The following is a 27,798-nucleotide window of genomic DNA, read 5'->3' as shown; positions in this document are numbered from 1 at the left end:
TCGGAGCTGACTCTCAGCCCACCCGCCCCTCCTCTGCCCATCATCAGGGGTCAACTGAGAGCAGACGGTGAAGCTGCAGCCTTGGTTGGGTCAAGAGAGCTGAGCCACATTGTCTTTGATCCCCATCCCAAACACGATGGCTTTTACACTCATTGTTAATTTCTGTGCTTGGAGGATCTTCAGCTGGCCTTGAGTTCCCTTTTCCGGTAGAAGGGGAGGGGACAGCTAGAGCCACTGCAGTGCCCCGCGTTGTGTTGACACTGGGAGAGTCACTCCGTCCACGGCCCTGCGGGGAGTACTATCCTTCCTGTTTGTGATGGGAGAGACTCAAGTTCTGCATAGCCAAGGGCACAGCAGAGGGTCATCCAGACCTGAGAGCCAACCCGAGGGCCTGGACCTGAGCACCCCGCTCCTGGCCATCAGAGAGAGCCGGTTATTTACAGAGAAGGTGGTGGAAGGAGGTCTGGTGGGGTGGGTGGACTGACGTGTTTGCAGACATCGCACACCTTTGTTTGCCCCTTGGTGGCTCCACCAGGAAATCAGCAGTTGACGAAAGAGGAGAGGGCTGGCAGATCTCACGAGGCACAGAACTCCATGCGTTCATGGCTGTTGAGCAGAAGAATCCATTTCTACTTTGCAGCCCTCTTTTCTGAGCATGTATTTGTCAATGTGAAAAGAAACGATACAGGAACAATGACCAAATTATACAGATTCATACACAAATGGAAATCCAGGAAGGACTTCCCAGGGAAGATGCTGAAGATAATCGTATGGGCTCCGGGGAGCAGAAACACCTAGAGGCTGCTTGAGCTCAGGTCTTCTAGAATCAGTCTGTGCACTAGCTGGGGAGTGGGCCAAGACCAGAGGCATGCACATTCTGCCTCCTGTACAGCACTTGGCTGGACTTGAACCTGGAGCCCAGAATGTCTACGCTGACTTCTGGGAGGTGACATTTCACAAGGGAAGTGTTACTATGCTTATAAAAGTTTCCTCTAATAAATGCATTCTATTCTTTTTTGATTGTTTATAAATTCTTAATAAAGCACTGCTGCTGAGACCACGATGGCTGATCATTTGATGTAAGGATCCCGAGCCCTTATCTCTTCGTGCTGTGTGATTATGCATTTATGGCTTATCTGGTCAGTTACATATACACCCCTTTGACATCTGCCTTGCTGTTAGCAATAAAACCTGAAGGATGAGGGGGAGCTTTCCTAACTCGAATTTTAAATACCTCTTTAAGATGTAACCTCTACCCCTCAAAGACAAGGTGAGTGATGTGTTGGGTACCACACGGGAAGACAGAGGAATGAAAGATGCTCATGGCTTTTCCCCCTCTTTTCTAAGGATTTATTGAAGGGTAAATCAGAGCCTCATTTCATCCTGGAAGGTGCCAGCAGATTCGACATCCGACAAGGAGAGGCAGGTAAGAACTCAGCCTCCTCCTTCCTGGCCTTAGATTGAGGCAAGCTGCCCAAAGTCAGCCTCCAGGTAGGGAGGAGAGAAGAGGGGTGTCCATCTAGACCCACAGCGTGCTGCCCAGCTTCTAAGGAGGTGAGGCTGGTACTCTCCATGTGGCTGTGGACGGACTCCTCATACCCAGTCCTTCAGCCTTCAAGTCGGCTCAGCAGTGGATATACAGAGCTCTTTGGGGGAAGGAATTATCAAAAAAAAAAAAAAAAAAAGAAAATAGGCACAGGGTTTAATATAAGCGCTGAGTAGAGAGAAACATCAGTTGCTGGAAAATGGGAAGGAACGAGAGACCCAGGGAAGCAAATGTTTACTGAACTTCTGCAAGGCTGTACGAGATACTTTGCATGTGCTATTTCATTAACACCTTGCAACACCTCCATTTGATATATGTGGAAACGAGGCCTCTGAGAGATAAAATCATGTCTTTAATGTCACATAAGCAATATATAACAGAGCTGGGTTTGAATCCAGGTCTGTTTGACTCCTTCCCACCCACCAGACAGCCACAGGGCAAAGTTGCTGCTGAGGAATATGGATGGGAGAGGAGGGCCTGCCTTGAAGGGAGGCCCCGGGGCAGTTTCAGGTATGGCTAGGCCACCCCTCTGAGCAAGAAATCTAGGAATGAAGGGGCGGGACTGCCTGGGAGGGGAATGTGGACATGGAGCTGGGAGACACAGCAAAATAAGACAGCAACCCTTCTGAGAACAGACTCTATGTCCTTAAAATGTCAGTTTCCCTTAATTATAAACATTGCTCCAACCCAGTGCACAGTCTACCTTACCTGCATAGGCAAGACAGTATCTTGGTTAATTACTGGACTGTATTACCTGGGTTACTATGCTTGTAATTAAGGGACTTTACATGTGACATGCCATATAGATTCTGCAGTTCTTGATCTCCATGGAAGACGAAAATTTCTTGGGCATGATGAGGTTTTTGTCTTCATATGCGGTCACTTTAAAAGCTATGTATTTGTGGTGTATAGCATAATTCTTCAGTCATATATCAATAAAAATATACATATACAAAAAAATTAAAAAAGGCTATGTATTGAAGGGGGAGGGTATAGCTCAGTGGTAGAGCACATACTTAGCATGCATGAGGTCCTGGGTTCAATCCCTAGTACCTGCATTAAAATACATACATACATACATACATACCCCCCAAAAAAATTTTAAGTAGGAAAAAAGTATGTATAGAAAAAAAAAGCTATGTATTGAAATTAGTTATAGACAGGAATATATTTATTGAATAAAAATGAGTACTCTACAATATGGAGTCCCAAAAATATAAGTGAGAAAAATTAGAATGCATATCAAATAAACAAGCCTTGTGACTATCAAAATGTCAGTGTCCAATTTATGTCCTTGCACCTGGACATCACCTGGTGAATGACGGCATCTTGGGCCAAGTTAATAGAAGCTGCCTGGTTTGCTTTCTGGGTTGGGGAACGCCCCCACCAGCTTAACCTCCTCTTAGGATCTCACCTAACTGGAAAGGGACCTCTCTGAGGATGTCTTTGTGGCTTCTGCACCCAGCACGGGGACTGGTATGAAATGGAACTCAAGACAAGTTGTGAAGGCGGAGGGCAGACTCAAGAGAAGGGGATGAGCATGCTTGAAAGAGCTCACAGAGACCTTTAAGGAGAAATTCAAGGCCATGTTTTTCTCAAGGAGGAAGAGAGGGAGAACCTTTGTGTGGGCTTAGAGTGGCCCTGACATGGGTAGGAACGGCATAAATACTAGCAAAGAAATACATAAATCTGTTTTCCCCAGTTGTAGGGGGCACCATTGCCACTGATGCTGACAACAAAATTCGCTGTAAATTTTAGCTCTGGGCACCTCTGGCAAATGAAAGGAAGGCAAGTTGGCCCATCAACTCTGCTGAAGCCTGGCTGGGGCTCTCCTGACCTCCGTACCATCACCATGGTACCACCACCACCAGCACTAACGCCCATCACCAATTCCCCCCATCACCCCTATTATCACCCCCACCACCCCATCACTACGCCACCCATCACCACCCCCACTCCCATCACCTCCATCATCCCCATTATCACTCCTACCACCCCCATCACTACTCTACCCATCACCACCCCCACCACCCCCATCACTACTCCACCCCATTGCCACCCCTACTCCCATTACCCCCACCACCCCCCTTAACCACCACCATCACCTCTGTCTTAATTGGAACTATCTTGTTCCTTCTCTATTTTGCTTGAAACTGACTAGTGAATCCTTTCCCCAATTCTCTCTCAGACAGAAAAAAAAATACATTATTCTGAAGGAAGTGTGCTGACTCTGTGAAAGGCATACGGTGGGACTTTCAGGTGTGTCCAGTCAGCTTCTGTCCTTTTGCAGGAGACTGCTGGTTCCTGGCAGCACTGGGCTCCTTGACACAGAACCCACAGCATCTGCAGAGGATCCTAGCGGACCAAAGCTTTTCACACCAATATGCGGGGATTTTCCGTTTCCGGGTGAGTGTGCTGCTGGGATGCTCCCTAAATGGGATTGTCTGGAGCACAGGGAGGTGACTGTCTTGAATGTTCTCTTGGTGCAGCGGCCCGAGGTGTGGAAGAGACACTCATGTGTTAGTTACTCTGGTTAGCTCTCAGAAAGGATTTGAGCTTATGATATGACAGCACATAGAGAAGATGAGAGTTAAAATGTTTTCATGTAAATAAAAGAGAAATGGTAGAAACAATCAGCAAAAGAAAAAGAATCATTGATCAGGAGCCCTGGACGTCATTGAGATTTTGTCTGTCTATTCCTGGGCCATGTCTTGTTATTTTGATTACAGTAGCCTTAGAGTGAATTGTAACATCTGGTAAGATAAGTTATCCTTCATTATTCATAATTCTTTCCTCAAAAATATTTTATCTTGGTAATTCTTGCACATTTGTTCTTCTGTGAGAATTTATAAATCATTGTTTCTAATTAAAAGGAAAGCCACTGAGATGCAGAGTGGAGCAGCATTAAATTTATTTATTAATTTGGAAAAATTACATTTTTATTATTATAATTATTCCTTTTCAAAAACATCCTCTATCTTTCCATTTATTCAGAACTAGTTTTATGCTCTTCAATAAAATGTTATAGTTATGTTTTGATATTGGTGCTATCCTCTTCTTGATAAATGTATTCTCAAATATTTTACAATTTTGTAGCTAATGTGAATGATTTTTCTAACTAGATGTTGCTGAAAAAAGGAAAGCTATTCCTTATTTTATATTAAAGTGTCTCTAGCCACCTTACCAAATTCCTTTATTAGTTCTAATATTTTTTTCTTTAGTAGAGTCTGGATTTTTTTGGTCATCTGATATTATCTGCAAATAAAGATAGTTTTGTCTATTCTTTTGATATTTATAGAACTTATTTTGCTCTTTTGCCTTGTTGCGTTAATTAGAATGTTGCAATTTTGAATAGGAGTGACAAGAGCAAAATGCTGCCTTCTCTTGATTTTAGTGACATACTTTCCTGGTCTGCCATCCTTTTAATCAATTTGCTAAAGTTGGATTCAATTTGCTAAACATTTTATTAGAATTTTTGCCTCTATATCATTTGCAGAATTAAGTTTCCAGTTGTTTGTTGTTTTTATTATTGAGTTATGCTAGCTTTTTAATATGAACCCATTGATATTTACGTACTTTCACCTGAAATAATTTGTACAATGGTTGTTAATCATTGATTATCTTGTCTTTGAAAGTAAAATAGGCAATAGTTAAATTTTCTGGACCTACTTCCTTTTTAAGTGTGATTTCTTTAACTCTTCCAGCATGTTCAGTAGCTATTGATCTGCTTGGTTCTCATTTTTTCTGGAGTTAGTTCTTGAAATTTATACTTTGCCAGGAGAACCAACTATTTCTTCTGTAGTTCCAAATTTATTGCCCCAAAGTTACTTATGTCATTCTCTGAAATTTTGTTCAATTCCTTCTAATCCGCAGTTAAATCTACTTTATCGATCAATCCCTACATTGTGTTTTTATTTTTCCTCTTTTTCTAATCCAGCTTTTCTGAATCCAGCAAATATGTTGTATTGGATTTTGAATGACTCAACGTTTCAATTTTCATTGTTCTATTATTTTTCTTTTGGGATTTTGTTTTCTATGTAATTAATTTTGATTTATTTTTATTAATACCTATTTACTTTCTCTTGGCTGATTTTTTTTTTCTGAAACTATACACTTAATATTCTGGGTTTTTTTGTTCATAATAAAAGCTTTTGAGGCTATAAATTCTGCTCTCAGATCTTATCTATAGGTTTTAATATCAAATGTCTTTTATTAATTTTTAAGATAATATGTTTTTAGTTTTGATTAAGTTTTTATTGAAGTATAGTCTGTTCACAATGTTGTGTCAATTTCTGATATACTAGATTACATTTTATAGGGGATCATCCCTTGGTTGTAAAGTTTTAGACTTATTAGATTATGACCAGAAAATATAATTCATAAAAATCTCTACGTCTAGAACGTTATTAAACTTTTATTTATGGACAAGTCCAGAACAGTTTTTTTATAAATGTACCATGGATATACGACAAGAATATGTATTACCCAGTGGTTCTGAGTTTGATATATGGAATCAAGCTTTCTGATTTGCAGATTGTATTATCTGCAATTATCTCTTTTACCTTGGCTTATTTTTTTGTCTGTTTAATTTGTCATATTCCAAAAGAGGTGAATTAAAGTCCTTCACCAACATTATAGTTTAGAGGGTTCCTCTTAGGTTTTCAGGTGTTGTGGCTTCATACTTTTCCTGCTATATTCTTTGGTGCTCAAAGATTTATGTTCTTGCTTTCTGGCTGTTGGCATAAAGCTTACACAATACCCCTCTTTGTTACATTTAATACTCCCAGCCTTGAATTCCTGTTTATGATATTCACATTACTACTCCAGCTTCCTGTTACTTACATTTCCTATTATATCTTTGCTCATCCCTTCACTATCAATTTCATTTTCATTATGTTGCAAGTATGTTTCTCATGAAGCACATTCAAATCTCATTGCTCACTATTGTTTCTTTCACCCGTCATTTTCCCTTACTAAGATTTTTGTTCTAATTTCATCCTCATTAGGTAGGAGTAGCTCCTTGAATAGTTTTCTCAGATTACATGAGTGTTTTTTCATTTGCTGTTACATAAGAACAATATTTTAGTTGGGTTTAAGATTCTTGGATCATAATCCCTTTCCTTAAGAATCTGTAAACATTTTTTTCCATTGTCTTGTACCTTCCAGTGTTGCAGAAGAACAATCCAATGCTAACCTATCCTCTTGACCTTGTATGCAGCATATTCTTTTAAATTACAAGTTTATAAGAGGCCCTCTCTCTCCTTGGCTCAGAAACTTCTCTAGAATATGTCCAGATACATGCCTTTTTATAATTAATCTTGCCTGGAATTCAGTGAGCCCTTTCATTCTGAAGACCTGCCTCCTTTTTCTGTTCAGCTGTTTCCCTTTATTTTTCTCAGGGTGTCCTCTTTTATCCTGTTCTCTCTTCTGAAGTCTGATTATTTGCGAGCTAGGTCTTCTAACGAGCTCCCAGATGATGCTGATGTTGCTGGTCCAAGGATCACACTGAGGAGTTAGCTAGAGGATGCAGGGTTTAGCTGTGTCTGGGCTCACCTGAGGGCTGCAAGTGTCGGTGGAGTGACAGGTGTTAAGGACAAACTGAGGTCTAGGCAGGACACACTTTGCCCTTCTGTGTGGTGAAGAAAGTCCCACAGTTCCCCAGAAACAGCTACAGTGCTGACCTCTGTACATCTCTTCTCATCCTTCTGAGCTTGGGCACTGCTCTCTGGAAAGGACCCAGTGCCAGGGCAACTTGGATGCTTTGCCCCAAACACTTCTGATTTCCTTCAGGTGCTTGGGTATTGGCCTAATAGCTCCAACCTGCTTCTTAAAGGGTGTAATAGATGTGATCCACATGTCAGCCCTCCTCACCCAGAGAAGTGAACCCGGAACCACAGTTCAGTGGTTCACCACCAGTCAGGCCATTTGCATTCTCTCTGGGAACAATGATCTTATCTGAGGTTCCCTTTGTGTAGGGAGAGCAAGTCTGGTGAGCATTACTGGTGTGGGAACATGCGAGAGCCAGTGGAACCAACCAGAGGAGCTCATTCAAACCAGGGCTCACTTCTTCTCGATGGCCTACTGTGTGCCAGGCACCATCCTAGGTGCTGAACAAAAAGACTATTGAAAAACAGTTCCTACTTTCAAAACTGTGGTCTCACTTTCACACTCTGATCTGATCCCAGTCACAGGATGAGGTAGTTCTTACTCTTACCACCATTTAACAGATGAGAAAACCGAGTCACAGAGAATTAAATGTCTTCCTGAATATCTCTTGCTGGGGTCACTAAAGGCAAAACCAGGACATGAGCACATGAGCACAGCTCCACTGACCGGACAGTGTATACGTCTTGCTATCCACTTGAACCCGAAATCCAAATTAGTCTGTCCTGCCAGTACCCCTTTCTAGGAGCTCAGATAAGCTTCCTTGGTGCTTCCGACATGTTTCACTGTAATAGCATCCCTGTTGGCTCCTGTACCTCTTATTGCAGCTGGGACTCAGATCCACAGCTGTGCTGGAACCAGCTCCAGGGCACTGGTTCATCAAAGACTATGAGAACATCTTCTTTGTTTTGTCGCAACTGACATCTCTGTCTTGGTCTCCATCTCTGTTTTCAAAGTGTGTCCCCTCCTGGATGCAGTAGCCCCACATCTGGGACATCCAGCTGTGGGCAAGGCCAGGTGGATAGCTCCCTGTCACCGCCGAGCAGATGATCGATCGCATTCACCCAGCTTTATTCTGAGCCCACCTGTCAGAGACTTGCCTGTGACTTACTGAAGCTGGAAGCCCTATTGCTTATCCAGTGCAGGGGAGACCAATGAACAAACTCCAAAAAGCTGGCTTTGTTATGAATTTTCCTCATTTGGCGATGTCCCCAGGTGAACCATTAAGAGTTGAATGCTGAAGCTGAAAACAGTCTGTTTCGGAGGGGAACATCTGGTTTGTTTGCTCTGTTAGCAGTTGCAGCGCCAGCCCGCTTCATTCCTGCTGTCATGAGGAGAGCAGGGCCAGAGCTAGGCTGTAACTGCTCAGTCCTGAGCAACCTCACTGTTCATTCGGCCTCCAGGCGTCCGCCTACACCATCCCCACCGTCTGGGATGCCTTCCCTGTCTCCTTGTCTCCAGCTGGAATCCTGCCTCCTCCCTCAGACCTTCAGCTCCTGGCAGACTCTCCTTCCCCATCACAGCTCTCTGCATCTCCCATTCTCCTTTGGTGTTCAGCATCCGCTCCCCCTACCTCCACTGTGTACACAAGGTGGACCTGTGGGGTCCACGTGTTGGAAGCTCACAAAGGACTTGCCAAAGTGAGGCAGGAGTTCGTAGCAAAGTCCAGCTGGAACCCAAGTCTCCTTCCTCCCTGCCTGTATTTTCCTTAATTAACTTGATCTGTGACTCATCTGTCCTTGGAGATGACAGGCTGGTCCCCTGTTCACCGACCTGGGCTGGGATTTTGTTCTGGAAAGACTTCGTTGTGGCATTGTGGAGGTCATGTGGTGATGGGGGTTTTCTTTTGGCCTGGGCTGGGTGGCCAGGGGCTCCCTCCTGCTGCAGTTCTACTAAGGCATGTATTCCCCTCTCTCTCCCCTCCAGTTCTGGCAGTGTGGCCAGTGGGTGGAAGTGGTGATTGACGATCGCCTGCCTGTCCTGAACGAGGAGTACCTCTTTGTGGAGCCTTGCAACAAACAAGAGTTCTGGCCCTGCCTGCTGGAGAAAGCCTACGCCAAGTAAGGATGGGCCCACCCTCCGCCCAGGGCCTGGATGCTGGCCCTGCCTGCCTGGCCACTTACCCGGACAGATGCTCCCCACCAGCCAGCCCTAGGACTTTTAGCAGCTCTGCTGAATGCAGGCAGTGCCCCTGGGAGCATCGGAGCCTTTGCCACCTCCCTAGGCATCCTCTAAACAATCACTGTGTGCAAGGCTGTGTTGGAGCTATTTGGAGGGACCCAGAGACACATAGCGAGGGGTAGGCAGGGCAGGGCTGGACAGAGAGAGGCATTGCCTGATACTTTTGCACAGGCTGGTGTACGGGCCCAAATAAAATATAACGTCATGGTCAAAGTCCACTGAGAGGGCAGAGGAGAGAGAGAACATTTCTGACTTTCTGACTCACTACGTCAACTGAGGCTGCACCGGGAGGTGTATTGAGTGAGACCTTGAAGGATGGGTAGGATTTCAACAGGGGGAGAGGAGATAGGTACGTGGGGGAGGCATCCCCAACAATGGGACTGATTTGAGCAGTGACCCAGGGTCCTCCTGTGGCTGCGGTGAGACTGCATTTGTGTATCGGGGCAGGGCGGGAGCTGCTTCTTATTATACGCTCCCAACACCATGAGTCAGGGGTGACCTTCTGGGGTTAACAAGCTCAAGGTCTTGTACACTCCCCAAGTCACTTGTTTCACAAAGACAATTTGGGTTGCTTTTATTCAGCAGATTTAATTGTGCATTTTACCATAGCCCAGGCACTGTGCTAGGCACTGGAACAGACTCTCAGGCTGGCTCACATGGATGTGTGCATGAGTACGTGTGTGTGTATCAGCTTGTGTGTGTATGAAGTCACTGTCATTGAGACCCACACAGGCTGGGGGCACGTCAGAGCTAGAAGTCAACACTGGGAGACCAAAGGACAGAGGTCCACACATCTCAGGAGAAAATGAGTAGCAGAGGGTGTCCCGGAACCAGGTTACCCAAAGATCTTCCTAACCGACCCCTCGTATGATAGTTGGGGAAGCCAAGACTCTGAGGAGGGATGCAATGATAGGTGTAAGTGGGCAACCTGAGCCTACTGCGGTCTTTGGCCATTTGACCGAGGGACATCATTGGGCAAGACTGAAGACCCGCCCCATCCAGTCCTGGGCCCCGAGGAGTGGTGACAACCCCACAGACCACCCAGTCCCTGTCCTGTGGAGGGCACATCTCAAGAGCTCTTCTTGTGCATCCTTTCTTTTGATACAACTTGTACAAAACTAAAGCAGTTGCTCATTCCCCGTGTCGGGAAGAGCTGGTCAGTAGCATTTGAGAACGAAGCCCAGATAACGGGCAGGGGGGTTGAAGCATTCCGTGTGTTTGGGGAGGTTAATTCACTTCTGAGCTACTTACACAAACACTGCCATTATCTTTCCAGGGTGGACTCCACGCTCACCACTCCGGGGCCTCGTTTTTCCCTTATTGAAAGGGGGTTAGAGCGGCAGTTCACTTGGAGAATTAGAAAGCTTGCAGATGAAATGACGACTTTGACCCCATTTTGTTAACAGCTGACCTAAAGCAATCATTCAGCTTGAAAGGAAATGGAAAACTGGACCCAGAATCCACAATCCCCTGCCTGAAGAAATCTAGTGCAGGAGAAAATGTTTCAAACACTGAAGCTACTTAAAAGCTTTTCCTTCCATCCAATGAAGGAGCTTACAGAACCCAGGAGGAAATCAAAAAGAATTATAGTACATCAGAGCTAGACTGGGCTTCTGTCAGCATCAAACCTTACCTTCTTTGAAAGATGAGGAAACGGAGGCTCAGTGGGGTGAAATGACTTGCCCAAGGTCAAGGCAAGTGTTTGAGGCCATGCTGGGATCAGATCGGTCCTCCCCAGTCACGTGCTTTTCCATCATTCCTTGATACTGTCAGTCCTATAGGAAGAGGATTTGTCTTTTTGCTTCTCTGGAACGCAGTGTTTGGCACACAGGACCGCAGCGCAAGCGTGGAGAACCCACCATCCTGGTGGGCATGGTCCCCTTTCCCTCCCCAGGTGTAGGCAATACCAAGTCAACACCTGGACTCCAAACTTTCAGCCATCCTTGCGGCTGTGGAATCTGCAGATGAACTGGTCAAGTGAGTCAGATGTGGGGGGAAAAGAGATCTATGTTTGCAGGTTTTTCCCCCTCAAAGGTCATCGGATAGGATAGTGGGGGACAAGATCTGGTAGGCTGCATAACATCCTCCCTGGATCTCTGCAGCTCAGAACTGCAGCCTTTCAGCAACCTTTCTGGCTGCTATATGACATCTGAATTCTTCCCTCTCCTATCATTGCCAGGCAGGTACACATTTCCCCCAAATGAGGCTGCAGTGGAGTTAAGAGAACAAGGAGCTCTCAGAATTCCTGGGATCAGGTGACAAGGCATAGTGACAGATGTGGAGAGCTCAGTGCTCTCTATCTTCCCTTCCTTTTCCATGTCCTGTCCACAAAGGGGGTAAGAAGAGTTGCTGTGTCCCCGAAACACCAGCAGGATCCATGAGCTCATGTTTGTAAAAGCGGGGTGAGAGCTCCTTGTCCAAACACTCAGCTGCTGCTGGGACAGGCTTTGTGGGCATCCTGGAGACAGGGAGAGAAGGCTGTGGGGAGCTGAGAGAGGGGGCTGCTGGCCCTTGCGTTGGGTGTCTCAGTGGTGACTGCGGAAGGGCATGGGTGCACGGCATCAGACCCTGAGGCAGTGGACCTGCAGTGATGCGACAGAGCCAGCAGATGCTTTTCTGGAAGTGGCTCCGGTGCAGCTCAGCCAGGGAGGGCCCTGAGCATCACCAGAAGAGGGGCATGGCATTATGGGAGGTCATGCTGGTGGGCTCTGGAACGGGTTCCAGAACCCTAGTCTGGGTTGACTTCTGGCACCCTCGGCAAAGCCCTCTTAACCTGGGACCCAGAGCCAGAAAGGGTGGGAAATCAAGTGAGTCAGACACTGAGACCCAGCGAGGCATGACCCTAGCCAAAGGGAAGCTTTGCCATTGACTGAGCAAACACTCTGGAGATAAGAGTCTAAGACCGACCGAGCATAACCCCAGTCAGAGAGAGGGAGAGACAGAAAGAGATTTAGAACCAGTTTAGTAACAAGTTGAAATCCATCTGTCACCTGGTTTATGTAGAATGACCCTCAGGTTCTGTGTATCCTTAGCTTTCGTTAATTCAAGAATCTCTCAGCCATGCATGGCGTTTGTGTCTGGGATGGTGTTTGATCGAGAGTGGCGGCTTGATGCGTATTTGCTGGAGTGAGTTTCCATGAACTCTGGGTGATCCCCAGGAGTGATGGCAGAGGTGGCAATGTGGCGAGAGAGGGGTGTCTGAGGGACCCCAGAGTTGATCCATCAACCTCACTGTTTCCGGGTGATCAACTGAGGACTGGGAGGGGTCTTGTCTGAGGCCAAGGGCCCTCCTGGAGGTGGTGGCAGGGATGGACCTACACATGATCCCCGCATGGTTTTGCATTTCTAGAAAGCAAGCCACAGTTGGAGCTTCCCTATGGCCAGCAGCTTGTGAGCGGCTCAGCCTCTGCTTGCCCCTCAGGGACAGGAATGTCCAGGCCCCTGGCCTGGGGCAGTGGTGAGGGACGCGCCCACTGAGTGGTTTTAACACCAGGAGGCAGGATCTCTTGCCCAGCTTGGCCTTAACTCTTTGTTGTTGTGGGTTTGCCCTGCCTGTATTTTAGGATTCCATGGCAACCTTTCCAGTTCACCCCACCGACAGGAACAGGAGTACTCAAAACAAATCTGACCTCCTCTGGCCCCTGCTTCAGTGGTTCTTCTTCTGATCGATAAATCCACCCTCTCTCCAGGGAACAGCAGTCAGCCCGTCACTGGCCCCCTCCCACTGTGCTCTTCCGGCTCCAGGAACCTCCCCAATTTGATTCTTCCTCCCCAGAATGCCCGTCCCACTGTGCTAACCCGAATAAAACTCAGCTCAGAGCTGTGTCCCCTCTCAGAAGCCTTCCTGGGGGCCTTAAGGCACTCCCTCCCTTCCAAGGTGATGCACGTGCTCTCACAGCAGACAGACAGCCAAGGAAGGCAGAGCGGCCTGATGAGTGGTTCTGAAGGGGGAGCATCTCAGTGGGGAGTGCTGTTGTGAAAGGGGCGATGACTTTGGCTGTGGAAGCAGGGGAGAAGGGACTTGCTGGATCTGTTGATGCCACAGCAAGCCCCCCACCAACCATGAGCAGATACCCTCCATGTGCTGTACGTGCACCCCCTGGCAGCACCCTGCAGCCGCCCATTGAGGCTGCTACGTGCCCATTCCCCGGATGAGCAAAGGGGACCCTTGAAAAATTCAACATCCTGCCTGTGACTGAGAGCTCGTGAGAGGGGAGCCCAGAGTGGGCCTGAGCAATTTGGCTTTTGAATCTGGAGACTAATTGCCTCGCTCTTAGGGGACAGGGACTGCTCAGGTCGGGGAATTGGGAGGAAGGCAGACACGGGGCAGTAAGGACAGGCATTTCTCAGGGTGTAGGTCCAGAAGCAGCAAGCCCATGGGAGAGGGGGATGAGGTGCTTTGGAGAACAGGTAGGAGAGCTTTAAGTGGTTTGCCTTGGGGCTGTGTTATGTAAGACTTGTCCCCACCTGTGTTACCTTCAGTGACGTCAACTGCCTGAGGATTCTGGGGTGAGTGGGTTAGTTCTAGGAATGAATGGGGCTTCTGGATCACGCTTTGCACAGGGTGAGAGCGGAGGCTGCCTGTGACCATGGTGGGTGTCAGGGTTGTTGATTGCGGGCTCTTAGAGGGCAGGAACGGGGTCTCACCCATCTTTGAAGGCTCAGTGCCCAGCAAGGGACCCTGCACATGTAAGTACTTACCGTTGTTGCCAAACTAAATGGGAAACAGTGGATCCTCAGGATAATGAGAACCAAGATTTATTAAAGGCTTCCTGAATGCCAGGCATGATGCTCAGCCCTGCCCTATGAGGTTAAGTTAACTTGTCCAGGGCCAAACAGCTAAATATCTGGTGAGACTGGGATTAGACCCCAGGCCTGTGGCTCCAGCATCTGCACTCCTAACCTCTACACCAGACTGCCACCTGCAGGGCAGCCCAGGCCCGGGAGACCAGGGGAAGGAAGTGGTAAGGGTGGCACATCACTTTATCTTATCCAGGGGAATGGAAGGTGGGTGGGTGGCTCTAGCCTGGGGTGAATGGGGAAGTCCTTCACCCAGGAAATATGCAGAGGTCTGGTGTGCAACCTTCCTTCCTGGAGGCACTGAAGGCACCACAAGGGTTGATCTTTCTTTTGCCCAGGTTTCACGGGTCCTATGTCAACCTGCACTACGGCTACCTCCCTGACGCCCTGATGGACCTCTCGGGAGGGGTGGTCACCAACATCAGCCCGCACGTCTCCTCGCCTGACCTGGTGATGATGGTGAAGAAGGCAGCCGAGGCTGGCTCCCTGATGACCTGCGGCACCCTGGCCGGGGTGAGTAGAACAGGAATCTCGTTGCACTGGTCCAAGCCTTTCCTCAGGAGTGTTCAGCCACTGGCCCATTCAGCTAGGAAGGGGAGTGGCCAAGTGGCTGTCATGGTGGAGCACTGATGCTGTGCTTTACCATCATCATCTCATTTAATCCCCCCAACAGCCCTCCATCTGAAACAGGGCCTGCAGAATTCACTAGCAGAGGAGGAAATGGATTCAGAATGGTTAAGCAAAATGCTCACCATCACACAGCCAGCAAGTGGCTGAGCAGGGTTCACATGTTGTCTGACTCTGAAGCCTTTGCCTAGTGTTTCCCTGTGACCAGGAACAGTGTGATCCGGAGTGGCCGTGAGGGGAGGGGTTTGATTCTCACTGGCTCCAAGGGCAGAGCTTGGATGATCCTCCAGATTATTTGAGTTCGTTCTAAGACAGCCAACGCCCCCCATGAGGACACTTCTTCACTCTTTAAATGTGGGCTGTGAGTCACACATCCCTAGTCTGAAAGGCCATCTGAAACCTCAGATGCACTTTAAACTCACAGCATGGAGGTGGTGGGTCTTCCTGACTCCTCCGAAATGCCCAGCAGATGTGTTTTGTGTTGTGTCTCGGTGATGAGTGATTGGAGGGGCAAGCAGCCCAGGTCCTCAGGACTCAGTGGGGTTCTGTCCACCATGAGGTGTTCTCTGGAAGATGAAATGCCTGGAGCCTCAGCCACCCAACAGCCTCCAAACTTTGCCTCTCCAGGAAAGAGCTCCAGGAATATAAGCCATTCCAGTGCTGGAATCAGTGGGATGCTTCTCATCTGGCCACAGCTCAGCTACTGACTGAATTGTGCTTTTCTCTGTCTTTGAGGAACGTGTGAATGTTTAATGCTTAGTCTGCTTTTCTCCTTTGAAGCCGATGAGTGAGTCCACGAGGATGGCGAATGGGCTGGTGAGTCGGCATGCCTACACGGTGACCGGGGCTGAGCAGGTAAGGCTCCCTGTGAACACTGTGCCCCAGTGTGCTTACTCCCCTAAACAGGAGTCAGAATCCTGTGCCTCAGTGAGCCCCACAAAGCTGACACGAGTCCTGATCACCCTTGGCCTCCACCATGTCCTTGCCCATCCTGGACAACCTCATTTCCTCTTCATCCAGAAGTTCTAGTACCCAGCATCCTCATCCTTCAGGGACCCCCAGAGATCTCGCTATCCTTAAATGACCTCAGACAGGCTGAGTGTCTAGCCAGACAGAGGGATTAATCCAAAGTGAAAGCAGAATTAACTACCCAATTGACTCTGGGGGAAGTTTTACCCTGAAAGTGTTTTATCTGTGACGTACCAATCCAACTGCTCCCACAGAGACACTCCAAAATGCAGGGGCTCAAGCAGGATAAAGGTCATTTCTCTCTGGGTAGCAGGTGACTCCAGAGCTGGGAGGTAGCTTCTACCTGTGAGCCCAGGGCAGCTGCTCCAGGTCCCCTCATCCCCCAGCCAGGGGAAGAAAAAGAGGCCAGGGACTGACACACCCAGAAGGAAGGCACATCTCAGTCAAGGCACACCCCATGTTCTCTCAGATCCCATTAGTCGGGACCGAATCACGTGCCACCCAGTGGCCCAAGTATATCTGGGAAACAGACCATCTAGTCAGGCCACCATGTGCCCAGCTAAAGCAGTACTCCCACGGAAGAGGGGAAGATGGCTCTTCGGGGACAGTCTTTCCCTTTAATGCCACGACCAACTTTGGGTGGACAAAAATGCATGTTATCACTGTGTGCAGTATCGTTTGGTCCATAAAACATGACCAAAGTCCAGCCTCCTCCACTCATAAATGAGAAGCTGAGGCTTGGGAGGGGACAGTCAGGGGGACACAGCTACTTGAAACGGCTGGGCCTAGACACCACGTCTCCTCACTTCCCATCTCCGCGTCCCCTGCAGGTGTGTGGGGACACACTCCCTGACCTTGTGATGATCTCCCACAGCTGCTCCCCCATCTCTGTACTTCTCACAACTCACGAGGTCCAATAAGGTCTCCTAGGCCCTAAGAGACAGTGTTGCAAACTCCAGGGTCCATTTTTCGTGGGTATTTACGAGCCAAGGAATACAGAGTATCAGGTTCTATTTCTGGCCTGTGCCTCGTATTTGCCCTCCTTCTCTGGGTGTCAGTCTGTCTCTCCTGTCCACTGACCTGAGGCCGGTTGGTCCGTTGTTTTGTGTTTGGGTGACTGTTCCAATCTGCAAAACAGAGACAACACATGTGTCTCCAACCTGTCTGCCTGAGGAAATCAGCACCAAAATGCTGCCGCTGCCTAGACCTGGAGGAGAATAGGCACCTAATAAATGCTCATTGGATCAATGGGTGAGTGCCCTTGCATGAGTGAATGAATGCCTTTGTCCTCGGCTTGTGAAGATGACATCACTGACCCTCCATCATAGAATGTATGTAAAGGTCTCAAAAGACATTTCCCACAAGCACCGAAGGGGCCCTGTTAACCCAGGCCAGACGCCATCCCGGTCAGAGCGGCTCCGGTTGCTCTTCCTCTGGAATCTCCCACGTCTTTCTCCTAATTCTCAGCAGACAGACAATACCATCGTCACAGCTGGCCACAGCTGGGCATTCAGCTCTGTGTAGCTCCCCGTCCTGGATGTGGACAAGTCTAGGCGAGGGAGAGTAAATCAGTTTTCTTGTGTGCCAACCTCAATCAATTGGCAGTACTGCCTGGATTACTGTGTTGACAAGACTTTGGCTCTGCTTCCAGATTTGGAAGAAGAGAGCTGTGACGTCTGTGCTGGGCATGGAAGGAGGGGGCCATGGTCCCTGCTGATGTGCCTGCCGCTCCTGGACAAGGCCCCCTTTAATACATGGAGACGGCCTTTGTTTCTCCTCCGAACACGGGGCAGAAGGGACTTGTGTATCCAGAGGTCCAGATGGCCATGGAATATGAGTCCTGCAGCAGCTGGGCACAGGGATGGCAGCAATGGCCGCTTACAGAGCAGCCAAGGAAACGCCTCGGGCCAAGGTCATGGGCATGAACTCGCGAGTCAAAGTGTGGGCTCAGGGGGTTTGGGCTCCCGATGACTTTGCTCACAGCTCAAATGTTTGATTCCCCAGAGCACACACTCTGAGTTGTTCTTATAATACACAGAGCAGTCTGAATAGGACACCCCCCCATGATGGTAGGTGACAAAGACCTGTCCTGTATGGTCCATCCCTGCCGTTCCTGCCATCCTGTGGCCACTGGCACTTCCTAGCAAGTGCTTTAAGGAGCGCCAGCCCGGTTAGATGCTCTGTGAAAGCAATTTTCCAAATGCAGCTCACTGTACCCCTACTTGGAGATTCACAATGGATATTAGCCTTTTAAAGGCTCTGAGAAGGCCTGTATTAACAATACAGTTTGGTTTTAATCTACCATTAGCCATGAAACCATCTTTTCTAGGAGTAACTATTAACAGCCTATGGAACTAGCATTTAAGAGAATACTTTTAAGGAAATATTATCTGAGGACAGATAACCTAGATCTCCTCTTGCCCAGTGGTACCCTTTCAGAGAGATCTGACCAGGGTCAGGGTACAGTCAGTAGCCAGGAGAGTGAAGCCAATAAGCCAGCCCAGCCCATTCTCAGATGCAGCTGTGATGTTGGCTTCGAATGTGACCCCTGAGCCACCTGGCCATGACCCACATGATCATCAACAGGACACTATCAAAAAGAAGTGACCCTGTTAGACAAGGGCCCAAGAACTTGACTTGATTAAAAGTTCTTCCTCCAGAAGGAGGAGGTTATAACTCTGACCACGAGAGCTAAGATTAAACCAGCCCATAAATGCAGTGTGCTTTTTAATCTGCTCATCCTCCCTCTGGGCAGGACACAGACAGGAAGATAAATGAAATTGGCATGTTTTATTCTGCACCTAGCTGGGGCGGTGACTCCCCTGGGCAAGGGGGTGCGTGTTTCTCGGCATGCCTCATTTAGCTCTGTTCTCAGCCCCTTCCAGTCACTGGCCACCCTTCTCCCCTATGCCAGCCTGCATCCCTGCTCTCCCTGAGGCACTGAGGGTGGCTCATTAAGCACTTTGGGCCACCAGACCACCATTTCTCACATCCCTGTACTATGGGCTTTGTCACGTGCTCGCAGTTAACAATACAACATGTGTAAAGCCTGGAGTGCCTGGGGGTGGGCAGAGGGGCACCCCTATGCCACATGACATTAAAAGTCAACGTACCTTCCACTGTGGTGTCAGCCATATAGAGCTAGACAGAAAAGAACCTCACCCAAGCCGGGTCCTTGGGCCCTTATCTAACTGCATTGCTCCTTCATGGTACTGCCCTATTGGTGAGCATGCACTGGCCCAGGGGTTACCTGCAAGGTCAGGGTCTCGGCTACATCCGAGAAGGGGCTGGGCCCTAGAGCAGCTGTGTCCTTTATCCACTCGCATTCCAAGGATGAGAGCCTGGGCTTTGGAGACTGGCAGTAGCTGAGATCAGGATTCCTCCTTTGCCACTTACTGTGTGGCCTTTGGAAAGTTGCTCAACCTCTCTGATGCTCAGTCTCCTCCTCTGCATGATGGGAATTCTATATACATCTAGCTCAGAGGATAGAAGGACCAGCACACGTCACAGTCAGGCCTGGCTCCAAGCCCTGCCTCCACATACCAGTTTCATTTCCACATGGGAAGAGTCCCCTTGGGGCTTTCGCTGTCTCCTCTGCCTGGAATCACTGAACAAGTGCCCTCCTTCTGACACCCCTCCAGGCCTCCATCTCCTCAGACAACATTAGCATAGATCAATAGCACCGCTACAACTCAATCATGCTTTAATTCCTCTCACCAGGCTGAGGCCTCCTGGATCCAGGAAAGTAAGTTCAAAGGGCTGTGATTGTTTTGCTGTAACTTTTCAGTGGTCTGCCCTCTGGCCTCAGTGGTCTGAAGAAGCACATGTGTCAGCCTCCGTGAGTCTGGGAGTGATGATGATGCGGTCCCCTGGGGAAGGACGGACAGCGCAGGCCATGGAGGTGCCTGCTCCCCGACAGAGGCAGGGATTGCAGGCTGGGGCTGGCTCAACTCCCAAGTCCTGGTCTTGCTCAGATCAGTCTCCTCTGCTGGCCTCACTCAGGACAGTGCTAGGGAGACCCTGCACATGTCCCGAGGGTCAGCTGGCAACGAAGCGGCTATTTCTGTGGAAGAGAGATGCTGGTTGTGGCAGGGTGTGTCGAAGGCTGCGGACGCATAAAGATCTCCCTTCTGCAGCCCGAGACACCATCCACCGATGTTTATCTGCTGTTAAGTCTCAGCTCATGCAAGTTTTAGGATGCAGTCCTACAGAATGAGGAAGTTGCCCCTGTCCTTTGAGGTGCTGAGCAGAAAGGGGCCATTTTCTCTTCGATCTCATTCCAACTCCACGCCGGCAGAGACATTGATTTTTTTTCAATTTTTTTTCTGGCTGCAGCCAAATGAGGTCAGATGTTAAATTAGTCCTTGGAGGTAAGAAGCAGCCACATTCGTATTCCCTCTTTTCCGCTGACTTTTGCTGGCGAACACTGACAGTCTTCCTTTTCTGTTCTCCTCTGCAGGTTTGGTACAGGAGGAGCTGGGAATATCTCATCCGCCTGTGGAACCCCTGGGGCAAGGTCGAATGGAGAGGGCCCTGGAGCGACGGGTATGGCTTCTGAACACCTCTCTCTCCCTCAGCGGGACCCAGTGTTTGGAGACGCACCCTGGCCCACAGGGGCGGCATACCTCACTCCTGCTGTGCACCTCGCTGCAGGTCTGTCCAGCTCACACCTACGTGTGACTGTTAGTCCGTCTCACACTCCCATGATGCCATGCGCCAAGCATCTATTAGACACCTACTGTGTACTCTCTGTACTAAGTATACCATGCTGGGTGGGAGCTGTGGGATATAGACAGCTAACAAGAGTGTCTGTCCTCCAGAAGGTTATAGTCTTGCATTGAACCCATATACCCAGAAGAAGTGAAAAATAGAGAGGAGTGGGGGTGGGGCATGGCCGGAGCCAAGTTCTACATGGCAGGTGGATATAGAGCGAAAGAGCCTCAGCCCATGAAGGGGTCCCATAGGATTCTGATCCTGATGATGCCACGGGATCAGGACAGAGAAGGCTTCTTTTTGGGGGAATTGGGAGCTGAGGCAACGATCATTTTTTTTGTTGTTTTTTTGTTTTTAGTTTTTTTTGACTCAGTCCACCTGGGTCATCCGTCCTGCCCTACCGGTCTAGATGCTCACGTGTAATGGGTGCCTGGACTGGCACCTTGCTATAGAAGGAGTGAGCAGGGCTAAGTGGGTCTCAGATGCCTCAGCTGGTTGTGTCCCCGGCAGCTGCTCTCTGTACCAGCCGACTGGTGGGGACCCCGCTGTGTGGTCAGTAGTCCCCAGGGAGCTGGGCTGGCGTTTCCCAGCTGCCAGGAGGACTAAGCCCTGGTCCCTGTCCCCTTGCTGACTGAGAGCGAGACGGCCGTCCCGAGAGGGATGCCAGGCTGGCGACAGGGTACTGGCTTGTCTCAGAAGCCAGCAGGGCCCAGCCCCCGACATGTCTCTGAAGGCCTGTCTGTGTTAGACCCGTGGAAAGTGTTGAGACATGTTGGCCTGCCCTGGCAGCTTAGCATGAAGGAGAACATGATCTGAAAGGAAATGCCATGCATTCATTCTTAACAGGAGAACAGACCTCAACAAGCAGTGAAAATCAATGCAGGGAGAAGTGTGTTCTGGGGGCGAATGCAGAGTTGGCTGGTGTCCCCACCCTGAGCCTGATGCCCCAGGCTGGACGGTGACAGGGGCCACCCCATCCTCTGTGAGCCCCACAGCTGATGCCCCTGCGCGAGTGGGCGCATGGCAAATGTGAGACGAACTTACAGAGGATGTAGGGTAGGAATGCGAGAGAGAAGGGGAGAAAGAGAGAGAGTGAAAGAGGCAGACAGGGAGGAAACAGGCAACATGAATTCACAGAATAAACCCAGGTGTGTGACCTCAGATGCCCTCTGGAGAACAGGGCAGCTCGTCCCCCCTGCCTCACCCCTGCCTCGGAAGGGGATGAACTTGCAGAACCACGAACCACTGGACAATGTTTTTACTCACTGCTGCCCTTTCTCCTTTCATCCTGCCTCTATTCTTTCTTCCTCCCTGGGGGGAATCCTTGGCCCTTACCAGTCCTCCCTCCCAATCACCACCCCAAGCTGCTGTACATGGGCCAGGGGCGATCTGATTAGCCAGAATCCCTGATTCAGGGTTGGCTGTTGCCCTAGGAACGAGGAAGGGCAAACGTCAGCAGCATGTTGCCCTTGAGGAGAAGAGGCAATAAATTCACACAAGCTGATGTTCTGCCCACATCCCCTGTGCTAAGTAGCAAATGACCAGTGAGGGCAACAAAGGACCCCAGAGATCAGGGAAGAGAGGCTTCCTGTGCGTGGGCCTGCCTGTTCAGGGAAAGCTTCGTGGATGGGGTTGAACTGGAGTTCAACTGAAAAAAAAAAAAAAAAAGCATGATTCACTTTGGAAGAGATCACTGGGTAGGCGAGAAGTGTCGGCCACTGTGCTGAGCCAGGAACGTTTGTAGCGTGTTCAGGGCCAACAAGCTGGCCTGAGGCAGAGGAACCCAAGAGGGAAGTGTTTGAGAGCTGGAGCCAGAGAGCCTGACGCCAGCTTCGAGTTTGGATTTAGAGCCTCCAGGCACGGGGGTTCTTGAGGGCCTTTGAATGGGCTGGAGAAGTGTGCAGAGCAGGGCCGGGGGATGGGCCTGACAGCACCTGCCGTGGAGGACACGTATCCTGGATGAGTACTGAGGTTCACCCTTCCCACCTGAATCCAGGCTGGAAGAAGGACGGGGCTGCACAATCAAGTCTTCAGGCATTGGTCCATTTCCTACTTTTTAACAAGCAGAGACGGATGGCGAGAGTGGGTGGTGTATTCTCCACCATAATGGAAATTTCAGTCACACACGCTTAAAGGCAAACTTGCATGAATCAATAGCATATTGATTTACACTACATTTATTTTCCCTTACACACTGCAGAAAATATAATCACTTAATTATAAAATTGCCATTTTACAATAGCACATCTGACTGGCTCAGCCTGCAGCCAGAAGCCTGAGTGGTCCCTGCCTTGCTCTGCTGGCACAGAGGTGGCCCAGGCAGGCCCTTGATGCAAGTCAGTCCCAGAGAAAGAGCTCATTACACTTTTGTGCCTCTGGGACCTGTGGCCTAGGAGCACGCCCCTGCTTTAAGGGGTGAGCTGGGGCGGGACAGCTGCGGCCTTCTGCCCGTGAGGGTCTCCGCCTTCACCACAGACCCTAGAACTAGCTTCTGGAACACATTATCCCAGTGAAGTTGACAGCTTTAATTATTAATTAAGCAAGCAAAATATTATGGGCATTCCCACTACATGCATTGGGTGAAGGCCCTTTGTCGATGATGTAAATGTGAGCAAGGTCACCGATCTCACGGAACTTGGAGTCCAGTGGGGGAACGGCAAGAAACAAGCAAGCGATCAACAAGCACTAGTGACACTGGGTACTAAGTACTGGGACAGGAATGGTATGGTGAGCCGCAGGGGCTCACAGGAGGGGCACCGTGGCGGGGACGAGCACGATTTCCCAGCAGAAGTGCCTTTTAGGAGGAAAGGTGAGTGTAGGTTACTGGGTTACAGGACTGAAAGGAGGAGGAAAAGCGTTCCAGGCAGAGGGGGCATCATGGTGAAGGCCAGGGTGGAGGGGGCTCCGCACGGGACAGACGTATTCCTGAGCAAATGAAGATACTCTTTACTACTGGGGTGTCGGGCTCAATGCTGTGGGGAACAGGGAGCTGCTCAGGGAAAGCTGGAGAGGTAGGCAGAGACCAAGATGTGTTTCAGAAGTGTGAACTTCATCCTGAGAGTGAAAAGGAAGCACTGATGTTTTTGTTTTGAGCAGGGAAATGCCGTAATCAGATTTCTGTTTTAGAAAGATTGGTTTGATAGGCGGTGTGGAGAATGGATAACAAAGGAGGGCAGGACTGAGTTCAGGTGAGAAGTCCAACAAGGAGTTGAGGGTTCTTGAACTTGGAAAAAAGCAGTAAGGATGGAAATCAGTGGATGGCTTTGACAGGGGGTTAGAAGGTAGAATCAATAAATCATTAATATTTGGTGCTGTCTTCAATGTAGGGGGAGCAAGAGAGTGACCCTTCATTTGCTCGGGCAATAGGAGGAGGCAGAGGATGAGTACAGTTTGGGATAGGTTGACTACAAGGTCACAGTGGGGCTCTGGTGGAGACGAGGAATGGACCATAGCATGTGTCCATCTATAAAGCTCAGGAAAGAGGACCGGGCTGGGGGCAGCTTGGAAGCCATGGACGTAGAGAATCACTAGGTAGAATGCCACTCTCCACCTGCACCCAGAAACTATTGGAAGCCTGTGCAAAGGACCCCGTGGGGCCACATGCGATTGAGACGATCTGTCCTAGGAGATCTCATCCTGTGGTCTGTCTCTCCACACCCAGGTCTCCGGAGTGGCAGGAAATCTACCACCAACAGAAAAGCCAGCTGTATGAGCATAAGGACGATGGCGAGTTTTGGTACTTACTCTTATTTTAAAATTATATTTCAAATCTTTAACTGTTGCCCAAACTCTCAATCCCTACCCTGTTTCCAAAACTTTTTTGAGAATATTCACTTTGCAGGGGCCTCTGTAGAAGGAGTCTGTTTTCTCTGCCAAGACACTAAAGCTTTGAACATGAAATTGTGTTTGGGTTCTCTCTTTTCATGAAAAGTATTTCAGCTCTGAAATACTAGAGCTTGCAGGGAATGTTAATGATAGAAGGGAATATTGGCACCAAAGCTTTGAAAACTACCGTTTCCTGGAAACCAGGATGCATGATTATCATGCCTGTATCTTCCATGCCATCTTGTTGGGACCCCGGCAAAAAAAATCCCCCAGTCATCCCACAGTCCATTCATCCCACAGTCTCTCCTGGCATGAATTACAAGAGAGCAACTTGGAGTTAATCTCCCAGCCCTGACTCTGGAGTTCTGGGTGAGGTATCGATGTCATCGCCCAGCAGTTATGCAGGACTAGATGTTGAAAAACACATTCTCAGCCCTGTGCTCAGATCTCAAAGGATAAGATGAACATTTCTCTGAGGGGTTGTCTGGCTTGTTCAGTGACATATTTGAATGAAATCTGGCATGTGCAAAAAGGAGACTGGGTTTAAGTCATTAAGAATCAGAGGGATAAATGTAAATTAGAAGAAAAAACATTTCTAGAATCTCAACTTTCACCACAGTACCAGCTGGGATGTTAGGTGTTGAACCCACTGTGTTCTGGTAAGACCTCAACAATGCTTTGGCAAAGGACCCTAGGGAAAAGTGACTTTCTTAGCAGCGTGTAGGACCCGTAGCAGAAAGAGATTGGCAGTCCTCTTGCTGGCCATGAGAGGGACCTGCAGAACCCAGAATCTGACGCTGTCCTTGTCCTTCCAACCACAAATGAACCAGAATGGGGCTCTGGTCTTGGGTAGGACCGTGGTAAATTAATGGTTACTATAGTTGACAGGCAAAGGTGTTGTGAAGTGATGGGAACCTCCACCCCAGCAACAAAACCAGTGGTCAGTAAGCGATTGTCTCTGTTTATAACAGGATGTCATGTCGAGATTTCCAAGAAAACTTCTCCTGCCTATTTATATGTAACCAAGTTCCAATCAGCCTGGACCATGGAAACATGCCCCATGAAAGATGGTCCCAAATGACGTTTAAGAACCACGTGATTCCAGGAAACACTGCAGGTAGTTATCCCTTTGGTAACGATTCTGCCAGGATGGAAGCTGCCAGGCCTTGCCCCATTCTGGCTTCACCTCTCGATGGCCCTCAATTCTGAACCATCAGCCTGAAGTTGAAAGAAGAGGAATTTGGCAGCCCAGAGGGACAGCTGTCCTTCTCTGGAGGACATGATTGCTGGTGGGGTGGGCAGGAGAATCTCCAATGTGCCTCCCCTGCCCTTTCATGCTTTCTCACTGTCCTTCTGCTAACTTACCGCCACCCCCCAGGAGTGGAACAGGCTCACCGCTCTTCAGTAATTATTCAGGACATTGCAGGGAGCTGTGGAAAGAGCACTGGACAAAAGTCAGGACCTGAGTTAAACCATTGTCTTTGCCATGTATTGGCTTTGTGACTCTGGGGATAAAGCTGGTCCCTCTGTCTCAGTCTCCCCTGTAACCCCTATCTGCCCCTTGAAACCACAAAGCACCATCCAGACATAAAGGGGTATATTCCTGCCCAGTGTGGGTGGTGTATCCTACAGCACTATACTGAGATCCCAGCAGTAGATGCCCCAAAATCTGTCTTTGGGCTCCCCGGGGATGAATCTTTAAAAGAGTTACACATTCTCTCTGGACCTTCCATTCCCCATGTGTGAGTGGATGAGTGAAATAGCGCCCTCTGAAGATGAACCTGTGTATGTTACACATCCTTGATAGGAAAAGCTATGCAAATAAGGTGTGTGTGTGTGTGTTACTCTGTGTGTGTTTGTTTGCACCTCGACATGTGCATTTCTTCTCCTTGGCACCTGTCTTTCGAGAATGGTTTGCTTGAAGACCTCATACCCCAGGGTGTCCCTGTTTTCAACCTCCAGGCTCTTCACTCTGCTGGGCAGAGAACCTAGACCAGGAGGCCACGGGCAGACAAAGAAACCGCCAAGTCACTCTTGGGCAGCAAATTCGCTGATTCACCTTCCCTGAGCTGCACCTGTCCGACTGTGGGGCCAGAGCCCTTTTCCCTAGATATAATACATGTCAATGAACTAACCAAGTTCTGCATCGGCACCATTTTTAGTACTTCCTTACAGGAGAGAGGGAAGGGAGCCAGCCAGCAAGCACCTGCTAGGTGCTGCTGAGTGCACTTGAGAGCATCATCTTGCTTCATCCTCATAAAAAGCTGATGTCCGTGATGGTCCTCTACGTTTCCCCATCCCCCATTCAGAGCTTCCCAGCTGTGATCCAAACTTTCTGATGTCTACTAATTCATCTCTATCTTGACTTACCTTCATTTATTTTTTATACATTATCTTTCATGCACTTGAATCTAATGGTTTTCCATTAATTCTGTCTTGCTCTGGCTTTGGTGAGGACTCTTGGGCAGTAGAGTTCTATGAATTGCCATCTCTCTGCCTCTTTTCCTCTGTCTCCGTTGGTGCTTGGGGATTGACATAATTTCATGGCTCTGTGGTTGTTGTCAACGCATAAGCTCTTGCATACCTGAGGACTCTGGAATTCTACTTATTATAAAATATAAAAATAGCCCTCAACTTTACAGTTTAAGAAACATTTTCATGAAGTAGGAACTATACTTCCCCTCCTTGTTTTTAAGAAGAGGAGACTGAGGCTCACAAAATAAAGATGTTTGTGCTGCAATAGTGGGGACCAGGACCCAGGCTTTAGGTGTCCAAATCCAGACTTTCAGCCACCACCCATTGAACTGGGCATGCGTGGCTCTCTGAAGTGGTGCTGGTTCCAACCTGGAACCCCAGGAGCCAGGCTGGGGTCCACTTACTGCTCTTTTTCATGCAGAATTCCAGAGGGACGTGCAGTACCTCTTCTCTGTGCCAGACAGCATGGAAAGCAGCAATGTCGTCGTGTCCTTCAACATCATGCCACAAAATTTAAAGGCAAAAGACAGGATGTTTCCACTAAACTTCGAGGTGTTCAAGGTAAGGCAGCTTGCTTCAGGGCTTGCCCTTTGGGGATATTCTGTACACCTTGGGTGGAGAGAGCAGCCAACTAGGCTGGGAGATTTCACTCAATCGCAGACTCAGATAAAACCCAAAGGGCTATAGAGTTCATCTGGTCTGAAGGAAAACCTGAGACAGGAGATTAGCCTTGATCGATTTTACAGTGGGACATACCTCCTGCCTTTGTCACTTGCCAGCATGTCCTGGCACGCCGCAGGCTCCAGTGCTCGTTACTCAAAAAGTAGTCTGGTCAGGACCAGCTGTTGCAACAGTGCAGACTCCTGGGACCGCCCCAAGTTTTCTGAGTCCCACTCTCCATGGATAGAGCCTGAAAATCTGCATCATAATGAGCTCCCGGGGTGGGGGAGGGGCTGCTATGCACAGGACTATTTGAGAATCATGGGTTAAACTCTAGG

The 27,798-nt window shown here is 48.9% G+C and overlaps 1 protein-coding gene across 1 annotated transcript in view; it reads left to right on the top strand.

The window, feature by feature from the left end:
• Positions 1-27,798, top strand: part of CAPN13 (calpain 13) — a 78,997-nt gene that overhangs the window by 26,927 nt on the left and 24,272 nt on the right. The window contains exons 3-11 of the mRNA XM_074341516.1: positions 1,348-1,426; positions 3,837-3,952; positions 9,137-9,270; positions 14,530-14,704; positions 15,599-15,673; positions 20,247-20,332; positions 24,162-24,236; positions 25,297-25,442; positions 27,222-27,361. Coding sequence (XP_074197617.1) covers positions 1,348-1,426; positions 3,837-3,952; positions 9,137-9,270; positions 14,530-14,704; positions 15,599-15,673; positions 20,247-20,332; positions 24,162-24,236; positions 25,297-25,442; positions 27,222-27,361 — 1,026 coding nt within the window. The remainder of the gene's footprint in view (positions 1-1,347; positions 1,427-3,836; positions 3,953-9,136; positions 9,271-14,529; positions 14,705-15,598; positions 15,674-20,246; positions 20,333-24,161; positions 24,237-25,296; positions 25,443-27,221; positions 27,362-27,798) is intronic.

The sequence above is a fragment of the Camelus bactrianus genome, chromosome 15 (assembly GCF_048773025.1).
Source record: "Camelus bactrianus isolate YW-2024 breed Bactrian camel chromosome 15, ASM4877302v1, whole genome shotgun sequence".
Lineage (NCBI taxonomy): Eukaryota > Metazoa > Chordata > Mammalia > Artiodactyla > Camelidae > Camelus > Camelus bactrianus.
This window is presented reverse-complemented; position numbering and strand designations above follow the sequence as displayed.